Below are 10,109 nucleotides of genomic sequence, written 5' to 3' on the forward strand. Positions count from 1 at the left end.
CAGGATCACGCCCTGGACTGAAGGCGGTGCTAAACCGCTGAGCCACCTGGGCTGCCCCTCTTTTTTTTTTTTTTTTTAAATACTTTATTCATTTATTCATGAGAGAGAGAGGGAGAGAGGCAGGGACACAGGCAGAGGGAGAAGCAGGCTCTATGCAGGGAGCTGGACATGGGACTCGATCCTGGGTCTCCAGGATTATGCCCTGGGCTGAAGGCAGGCGCCAAACTGCTGAGCCACCCAGGAATCCCCCTGTCTTCTGTATTCTCTGAATATACTTCTGTATTCAAAGCCAACAGTGGCCAGTGGAGTCTTTCTCATACCAAAGCACTCGGACAGACTCTCTTGTCCTCTCCTTCCACTTGTAAAGATACTTGTGTTTACATTGAGCTCACCTGGATAATCTAGGATAATCTCCCTGTTTTTTAAAAAAATTTATTTTTTTAAAGATTTTATTTATTCATGAGAATACACAGAGAGGAGAGAGAGAGAGAGAGGCAGAGACACAGTCAGAGGGACAAGCAGGCTCCATGCAGGGAGCCCAACGCGGGACTCGATCCAGGGTCTCCAGGATCACGCCCTGGACTGAAGGTGGTACTAAGCCTCCGAGCCACCTGGGCTGCCCAATCTCCCCGTTTTAAAGTCAGATTAGTAACTTTGATTCCTTTGACCATAATTCTTTGCCACGTAGCATGTTCACGGGTTCCAGGGATCAGCATGTGGACGTCTTTGGGAGGCCGTTATTCTGCCTATGGCGCCCACCATGTGTGAGACAGTGTAACTGCAGTGTGGAAAACACACACCCTACTCTCATGAGGCAGACATTCTGCCCAAGGGGGGGAAATCGAGTGTGTCCTGCAGCATTGAGCATTGATAAACACGTGAGAGCAGGTAACGCAGGGGCAGTGTTTACAGAGCATGGGATAGGGTGGCATGGTTCAGATGGGGTCAGCAGGGAACGTATCTCAGAGGACTGACTCCTCTGCAAGGACTTGGGAGAAGTAAGGGAGAGTCTGGGGAAGCCATTCCAGGCCAAGAAAAAGCAAGTGCAAAGGCCTTCATGCAGGAGCTGGCTTGACCCGGACAAGGCACAGCAGGAGGTTGGGTGTCAGAGACTCAGGATCCACCCTGACTCAGCACTGGCCTGAGGTTTGGGTGCAGGCAAATCCCGTCTTTCCTGGCCTATTTCCCTATCTGTACGACGACTGGACCAGATCGACATGTCTCAAAATGCATCGATGGTAGTGTAGTTGCTGCAGAGGAAATCTTCCAGGACAGCTCTGTATATAAACCTTGATAGAAGCTGCATTTCCAGGTATGGAGGGACTTCAGTCCTCACTCTCGCCCACCCGTTCCCCAAGGCCTTGCCCAGTGGACTGAGTCTAGCTACCAGCTGGTCTAGTGGCCTGCTAATTTGCATTTGCGTGCTCGGTTCCACCTCTGATGCTGGCTACTTCCACAAACCATTTTCATCCCATCCACACATTACTGATCTCAACTAAAACTCTACCTTCTCAAAAAGTTTTTTTCTAACCCTCTATATAACGTGTGCCGAGTATATACTCTTATTATAGCTCTTGTGATAGTTGTAACTTGATTTGTTTATGGTCAAATGTACCAGTCTTTTCCCCTATGATGTATATTTCTTGTGTCTTGAGGATTCTTTCTGTGCCTCTGAGGTTACCAAGGTATTCTCCTTTATTATTTTCATTTATTTTGTTTTTCAAATTTAGATCTTAAATCACCAGAAGCTTATTTTTGTGTGTGGTAGGAGATCAGGATCTATATGTTTTCCTATTGCTACTGTAACAGACTATCCCAAGCTTAGTGACCTTAAACAATACAAATTTATTTGCTTATAGTTCTGTGCATCAGTAGTCCAACATCAGTCTCAGTGGGCTAAAATCATGGTGTCTGCAAGGCTGTGTCCCTTCCAGGGGGATCCATCTTCTTACGTATTCCAGTCACTAAAGGCTGCCTGCATCCCTTGAATCATGGCCCTGATCCCTCCAGTGTCTGCTTCCATTGTCACATCTCCTCTGACTCTTCTGCTTCCCTGTCTCCAATATGAGAATCCTTGTGATTTTATCGGCCCCCTGGGATAATCAAGATAATCTCCCAGCTCAAGATAAGATCCTTAATCAAGAATCTGCAAAGTCCCTTCTGCCATGTGTAAACTAACATACTCCATCTCTGGGGATTAGGACTTGGACCTCTTTGGGGGGGGGGGGACCATTATTCTGCCTCCAAAGGGCCCCACTTAATGTTTTTTCCAGATCTCTCAGTTCATTCACAGATGAGCCTGTCCTTTCCCCATTGCCCTACAGCAGAGATTTGCAAACTACTTGCCAAAGGCAGAATCAAGATCACCTGCCATTTTTGTCATTTTACTGGACCAGAGCCGTACTCATTCATTTATGTATCATAATGTGTGTGGCTGCTTTTGTACTCCAGGAGCTGAGTTGGGTAGTTGTGGCAGACACTACGGCCTACAAAACCTAAATATGTATATACTATCAGGACCTTTCCAGAAAAAGTGTGTCAACCCCTGGTCTCATCAGGACCTCCTGTCGGGACCTCCTGTAAGCACAGGTCTGTTTCTGAGCTCTTTTTCTCTTCCACTTGCCTGTTTCCAAGCCAACACCAGAGATGTCATTACTATGACTTTGACAGAATTCTTGGTACCTGGGGGTAGGGGTGGAGGGCAAGGCTCCCTCTTCTACTTTGAACTTCAAGATTGACTTGGCTTCTTTACATTTTTTCTTTCTGCCACTACTTGATTAGCACCCACTTCCCTCGCTGGACCAGGCCTGTTTTGTTCGCTGTGTGCCTACCACCGAGGGCAGGGCCCAGCACACTGTAAGTGCTTAACACACGTCTGAAGAATAAAGAGCAGTCCAATGTTAGTTCAGGAGTAACCAGCCAGAGATGATGCTTGTGCCCTTACAACGGCCTTCTAGCATTCCCATGTTTTAGATAAGGCATCTGAGTCCAGAGAAGTGACAAAACTTGTTCAGGGTCCCCCCGCTCCTAAGTAGTGGGTCAGGGCTGGCTCCAAAGCTTGAGCTTTAAAAAAAATGTTTATGCTATTGGCAGTATGTGGGGCACCTGGGTGGCTCAGTCAGGTGTCTGCCTTCAGCTGAGATCATGATCCCAGGGTCCTGGGATCGAGTCCCACATCGGGCTCCCTGCTCACTGGGGAGCCTGCTTCTCCCCCTTTCTCTATGTATTCACTCTCTCAAATAAAATCTTTGTAAAAAACACAAAAATATTGGCAGTATGCCCTTTGTTCTTTTATCATTCAGTATATTTAGGGAAACATTCCACATCTGTACAAATACAGCTTTTTTTCCCCTATAGCAGTATAGTCCATTCTGTGGCTATGTTATAATTCATTAGCTGATCCCCTATTGACGGTCACTTGGGTTGTTTCTCAACATCCTTATGCCTTTCTCAGTGCTTGAGCTTATCTATAGGATAAGTTATTAGGTGTGGAATAGTTTAAACAAGGATGTGAGCATTTTAAATTTTTTATGGACAAGTGGCCAAAATGGAGGCACCAATTTAGCTTACAATAGGAGAGACCCTGTTTCCCCACATTCCTCAGCAACCAACGATACTAGCAGACTTTTGACTCTTGCCTTATAAGTAGGAGGGGAAAAGTAAGTTTGCTTTCAAGCCTCGGCTCAAAGCCCATGGTTTGAGCCCCAGCGCTCTCTATAGGTGACACCTTACCCTCCCCCTCAAACAGGTGAGCAGAGTTCCTCAGCCTTGTAAGTTGGAGCCCAGTGTAGATAGAGCCAGTCTCCCTGCCAGCTATCTGGAAGAGGCAAGTCCATACAGCCAGCTTAAAAATGCCACCTTTTTTTATTGACCCAAGCTGGCAGCAGAGGGGGCCATGAGCCAAGGGGAGGACTCACTCTCGCTCCCCCTGGCTTTCAGCCTGGTGGTGGCTGCGCTGGTGAAGGAGCAGGAGTCGTCTTTGGCCAAAGGCCTGGTCGCAGCTGGAGCAGCGATGCCGGGCTGTGGCCTGGCTGCCTGGTGCTGTCGGGGGATCATGACAGAGGCGGTGGGCGGCCAGTTTGGAGGGGAATGAAAAAGCCTTGGGGCAGTGAGGGCAAGGATAGGGGCGGGCTTCGGTGGCATGGTGCGTGTGGCGGTGGGCTGCAAGCTTGGAGGGGTAGCAGAAAGACTTGGGGCAGTCGGGGCATGGGTAGGGGCGGGCAGGTGCGTGGGTCCAGAGGTGGGCTGCCAGCTTGGAGCGGTGGCCAAAGGCCTTTGGGCAGTGTGGGCAGGGGTGTGGGCGGGCGCCACTGTGCGTGAGGCGGTGGGCTGCCAGCTTGGAGGGGTAGGAGAAGGCCTTGGGGCAGTCGGGGCACGGGTGGGGGCGGGCGCCGCCGTGGGCCAGCCGGTGCGTGGCCAGCTTGGACGGGTACGAGAAGGCCTTGTCACAGTCGGGGCAGCGGTGTGGGCGCTGGGGCGGGGGCCGCCGTCGGGGTCGGGAAGGCGCCGCCGCGGTCGTGGCAGGCCCCGGAACCGACTGGCTGGGCTTCTGCGGCGAGCCCTGGAGCGGAGCTACAAGACAGGAGGGCTTGTGGACTCCAGGCATCAGCCAACACCCTGAATCTAGGCCAGGCTTCCCTTCCTCCACCCCAAACTCCTCGGGGACTGGATCTGGACACCTCAAGAATCATGGGATTCCTCAAATGACAGGTCTCTATTCCCCACCTTCTGCCATGCATCATCCTAAAGGGTTCCAAAGGGTTACCTGGCTGGAACCCCAAAGCTACTATGGTGTCCATTTCTAGTATATTCCCAAGTGACCACTCTGAAATTCTGCATATCAAACGCCCTGACCCTTAAATTTCTGAGCCCTAAAATCACTGAAGTTCCCCAAAGCCAATAGTAGGATTCTCTATGTGTTGGTGGAGTATCCCTGAGATTGCCTCAAAATGTGATTTCTTTAGCCCCATTTCCTGTAGAATGCCCCCCCTACCCACAGGCGGGACCGCTCTCACCTCCTCCCTTGGTTACTGGTTCCTTGCCAGCGGGACTAGGATCGGTGTCCCCAGCCGCGGACTCTGCATCTCGTTCCAGCATCTTGCTTGCTGGCCCAGGAACCCAGAGGGAGGTGGGCGATGCCGGTGAGTACAAGGCTGATGGGGATAGGGCTGTAGGGCCGAAAATCGGGCCAGTTAGGGAGCAAGGTCTTTTTAAGTCTGGAAGCCAAAGGCGAAGGGCGGAGCCTAAGAGCACAGCGGGCGGGGTTTATGCAAACTGACCCTACGCTCCTCAAACGCGGGGTGGGCGCCCTCGAGCGGAGTGGGCGGGGCCTCTACCACTTCAACTCTGGGGCCGCCCTGAGCCCCGAGCTCGCGTGGCCTCTCCCTGGAGTGGGCGGGACCTCCCCCACCGGACCCTCCCAGCCGCGGAAGGGAAGACGGGCAAGGGCGGGGCTATACACACAGGACTCAAAGCGACTCCGACCCAGGGGAGGGGCCTTCGAGCGGAGTGGGTGGGCCTTTTGCAACTCAGTCCCAGGGGAGGAGCCTGAGCTCAGTGGGCGGGACTTCACCTCGGAGAGGTAGCTTTACCCGAGTCTTGGTTTAGTCTCAGTCCATTGACGCCGCGTGAAGTGCTTCCTTCTTGTTGCTAAATTTCATCCCCAGCGTGGAGGGTAGAGGGAAGACCTAAAGGGAGATGCAGAAAGAACGTGGCGTGTCTTGCGATCCAGAGACACCCCCCCCCAATGGATTTCTCCCTCGGGGTCCCAAGCGTCCGGGCCTCAATGCACGCCTCCGAATCATGGCATTCGGGTACCAATGCACCCTACCAAGGCTCAGGCACCAATGCAACCCCTCCGGAACCTATGCATCAGGACGCCAATCGATTCTTTTCCGGGAGACCCTGGCGTCCAGCCCCCCCCAATCCACTTCCCGAAGACCCGAGGCGACGAGGCCTCGGACCCGTGCCCGCCTCACCTGCGGAAGGCCCCTCCCCGGGGGCGGGGCTCCGGGCCCCTCCCGCAGCGGCCGCTGCAGCTGCTGCTGCGCTGCCCTCCGACGCGGCAAAGCTGCACCGCCCGGCGCGTGCCCAGCGACGGGAGGGGAGGGAGCGCGCGCGAGCAGCTCGGCCAAGCCTCATTTCCAGCCCCTCCTCCCACGCGGGAGTCGGCGGGGGCGTCAGCGCGCATGCGCAGTCGCGGCCAGCAGAGGCTGCTGCGGGGGAGAAGGGATGGAGGAGCGGGGGGGTGCGCCAGGCAGGCGAGTTGGTGAGCAAGCGCGGAGCTACCAGAAGGGCCGTTGGAAAGTACACTGCGGCTGGCGGGGCCTACGGTGGCTGACTGGAGTCAAGCACGTACAGGACCTAACTCGGGGAAACTTAGAGATCACGGAGACAGCGCCCAGCATGCGCCCCGTCCTTGTCTGTGCCCCTGCTCCCTTTCGAGAATTCCTTTGGCAGCTTGAGTTCCCTCTCCGGAGCGAGTTTCAAGAGCTTGCTGCCCGTCACCCCTCAGAGCGTTTGCAGAGAAGTCAGGCCAGGTCTTGGGGAGAAGGCGGGCGGAACGCCAGGCTGAGAGCGAGCTGACGCCCAATAAAAAACATGCTATTTGCATAGCGCCCCGGCACCCTTCGCCATTGGCTGATTCGAGGATCCTAGCGCCTCCCACCCCGATGCTGCGGCTCCCGGGTGGAGACGCGAGGGGGGCGGCGGTTCCCGAAGGCTGCCTGCTGGGGTTCCTGGGAGGCCGGAGCTCCTGGTACCTGGTCCAGGGTGGCACGCTTGGCACCCTGCCCCCGGGCTGTGACGCGTACTCTTCCGCCCAGCACGGGAGTGCCCGTGAAGTGCCCATAAAAATGCCCTGCATGGGTGGGTCTTCAGTCTGATAACCCACAAAGTCTGGCGAGTCCTGGGAGCCTTGGGAGTTAGACGGTGGGGTTATGGGAGCTCTGGAGCCAGACTGCCTGGTTGGCTCGGCCACTTTCTAGCTGTGTAATCTTGGTCAAGTCCCTTCACCTTCCTGGGTTGTTCGGATAAAATTCAATAATCTAAAGTTTAGAATAATGCCTACAGTGCTCAGTACAGATTCCCAATATTCTTGTTTTTATTGTGCATTTAACTAGGCCATGATGGGATCAAGGTTGTCCCAGAACAGCAAGTGCAGAGAGAGCTTAAGGTGGGAAGGAGCTTGCTGTGTGCAGGGGCTCTTTCCTACCTCGATCCTCCAAACTAACCTTCCTTCCAGTGCTGCTACATCCCATGGTCCATCCTACTACTTCAGGGATTTCCCTCTGTCTCCCCAAGGCCATTCCTCCATCAAATTGCTTGTCTGACTCCCCTGTGTGATCTCCTTTCAAATAGTAACACTGCAGATGGCCTCCCTGATTCACCCTGGCTCATGGAGCCCCATTCCCTCCATTCCTCTGTTGTCACATCTCCCTTGTATGCATGTAACACTGTGTACCTATCTTCTACAATGTACGCTCTGTTAAGGTGAACAGCCTATGTTGTATATCACTCTGTCCAGAACACAGCTTAGCACATGGCAGATGTCCAATAACTCTGTATCAAATACATGCTGGAAAGATTCAACAGCCAGAAGCTCTCTGTGATGGGAAGATAGAATGATGTAGAACTTGAGGCCAATGAGTTAGAGGCCTAGCTGAGTGGAAAACCAGAGGAGGGTTTTGAATAGGGGAAGTGACCTGGTGCCTGGGTGGCTCAGTGGGTTAAGCATCTGCTTTCAGCTCAGGTCATGATCCCAGGGTCCTGGGATTGAGCCCCATATTGGGCTCCCTACTCAATGGGGCTTCTGCTTTTCCCTCTCCCTCTGCCACTCCCCCGGCTTGTGTTCTCTTTGTCAAGTAAATTAAAAATAAAATAAATATGGGCAGTGATGAACTAATATAGGTTTTTTTAAAGATTTTATTTATTTCTTCATGAGAGATACACAGAGAAAGAGGCAGAGACATAGGCAGAGGAAGGAGAAGCAGGCTCCATGCAGGGATCCCGATGTGGGACTTGATCCTGGAACTCCGGGATCATGCCCTGAGCCAAAGGCAGAGGCTCAACCACTGAGCCACCAGTCCCTAGTTTAGGTGTTTATATACTTTTAAAAAAAGATTTTATTTATTTATTCATGAGAGACACAAAGAGAGGCAGGGACATAGAGGGAGAAGCAGACTCCCTGTGGGTAGCTTGATGCAAGACTCAATCCCAGGACCCCGGGATCACGACCTGAGCCAAAGGCAGATGCTTAACCACTGAGCCAACAGGTGCCCCTCATATACTTAAAAAGAAATTTTTTTTTAAGTTTTGGAAAATTTCAAACATAGCCAAAAGAAGAGGAAGGGAAAGAGCATAATCAACCCCCACAAGCCCATAACCGAGGTTCATCATGACCAATCTTGTTCCACCATCCCCTTGTCCCTTAAGGCCCTTGAAGCAAATCCCACACATTTCATCCAGAAACACTTAGTCTGTCTCTAAAAACTAAGGACTCTATTTTTTGTCTTGTAAACACAACCAAAACATCATCACCAAACTTTCAAACTTTATAGAGTAGTTTTTTCACGTTATTACATTTCTCCCATGATCCCACATATATCGTTTTCCCTTTCCAGGACAATGTTTTCTTTCAAACATACAAGTTAGAGGAAACAGAATTGTTCTCCGCATGAATAAAACAAGTGGCACCAGCATTAACAATTTTCTACTCATGGTCGATGTTTCATTTCTTCCACCCATGCCTCCTGGGTGATTTCAAAGCTATGTGCCAGACATCATATCCCATAAGTATCTTGTTATTACACTCAGTATGTCTGCATCATGATCTAAAGGAGAGCCACATGCTGTGTTTATTTTCTGTGATTCTTCAGTCTCTGTCATTGACATTTTAAAAGGTTCACTCTGGTTGCTGCATAAAATAGATCTTAGGGAGGCAGGATAGAAGCCAGAAGCCCAGTGAAGTAGATGGCTGGTATATATTAATTACCGTATTAATTACCAGCACTTATTTAGCACTTTTTATATACCTGAAACTGGCTTAAGGGCTTTGTAGACATTCTTTCATTTCATCCTGATAGCAACTTTTTTAAAAATTTTTATTTATTTATGAGAGTCACACAGAGAGAGAGAGAGAGAGAGAGAGAGAGAGGCAGAAACATAGGCAGAGGGAGAAGCAGGCTCCATGCACCAGGAGCCCGACATGGGATTCGATCCGGGGTATCCAGGATTGCGCCCTGGGCCAAAGGCAGGCGCCAAACCGCTGCGCCACCCAGGGATCCCTGATAGCAACTTTTTAAGAGGAGGCACTACCATTATCCCCGCTGTACAGAAGAGGAAAATGAGGCATAAGGCGGAAGGTCACTTATTCAAGATCACACAGCTTGGAGGTAGCAGGGTCAGGGTTTGAACTCCTGCAGTCATGCAATTTGCATTCATGCTTTGCTGCCCCTTGACTGAGGCTGAGAGCCTGATGGTGGAGAAGTGCCCTGATTGGAGGGGTTCACTTAAATAGGGCCTAGTGAAGAAGTGAGAGGAGGAAGGAGTCGAGGCTGGTGAGGACACCAGCTCCTGTGGAGAGCTTGCTCTGCACCATGTGCTCTCTCAGACTCTTTACATGTCTGAACTTATTAGATCTTCACAATGAGGGAGGAGCTATTTTCAAGTTCATCTTACAGAGAAGTAAGCTAAAGCCCAGAAGAGGGTAAGTTTTGAGCCCAAGAGCTGGGAATGGTGGTGCTCAGGTTTCTACCTCTTAGGACATCTCACAGCTGACTCAGAAGGTGTGCCTGCTTTCAAGGGACTGGTAAACTGTCTAGCAGGTCTAGCAGTCCTGCCAAAACAAGAAGAATGGGCCTCAGGGGTGAGGAGGTCTCGTTTGGGGGACCTTCACAGTAAAGAATGCATGAAGATCCCTGTTTTCCTGTTTCCTCTTCCCCTGAGCTCCTGGCAATCCTTGAACCTCCCTTTATTTCAGCCCCAGTGTCTGCACTATTCTCCTCAACGAACCAGACAGGACTCACCTCTGGGTCCCCAGCCTCACCCAGCTTGGCCTGGGCACACAGGAGCCCTCACATGAGGAATAAATGAGCAAAATTTTCTCCTCG

At 51.6% G+C, this 10,109-nt stretch overlaps 1 protein-coding gene across 4 annotated transcripts; it reads right to left on the reverse strand.

Annotated features, from left to right (window-relative positions):
* Nucleotides 1–3,845: 3,845 nt before the first annotated feature.
* On the reverse strand, nt 3,846–6,564 carry ZNF575 (zinc finger protein 575). Of its 4 annotated transcripts, none has more exons than XM_038528704.1 (4): nt 6,359–6,564; nt 5,592–5,687; nt 5,016–5,168; nt 3,846–4,572 (listed from the first exon to the last, which is right to left on the reverse strand). In XM_038528704.1, exons 3-4 carry the CDS (start codon nt 5,095–5,097, stop codon nt 3,914–3,916), a joined length of 741 nt encoding a protein of 246 aa, XP_038384632.1. In that variant the 5' UTR covers nt 5,098–5,168; nt 5,592–5,687; nt 6,359–6,564; the 3' UTR covers nt 3,846–3,913. The 4 variants fall into 4 exon arrangements, with proteins under 4 accessions (XP_038384632.1, XP_038384634.1, XP_038384631.1 ...); XM_038528706.1 differs by lacking the exon at nt 6,359–6,564 and adding an exon at nt 5,979–6,149 and having other exon boundaries at nt 5,573–5,687; XM_038528703.1 differs by lacking the exon at nt 6,359–6,564 and adding an exon at nt 5,979–6,145.
* Nucleotides 6,565–10,109: the final 3,545 nt, after the last annotated feature.

Source organism: Canis lupus, chromosome 1 (assembly GCF_011100685.1).
Source record: "Canis lupus familiaris isolate Mischka breed German Shepherd chromosome 1, alternate assembly UU_Cfam_GSD_1.0, whole genome shotgun sequence".
Taxonomy (NCBI): Eukaryota; Metazoa; Chordata; class Mammalia; order Carnivora; family Canidae; genus Canis; species Canis lupus.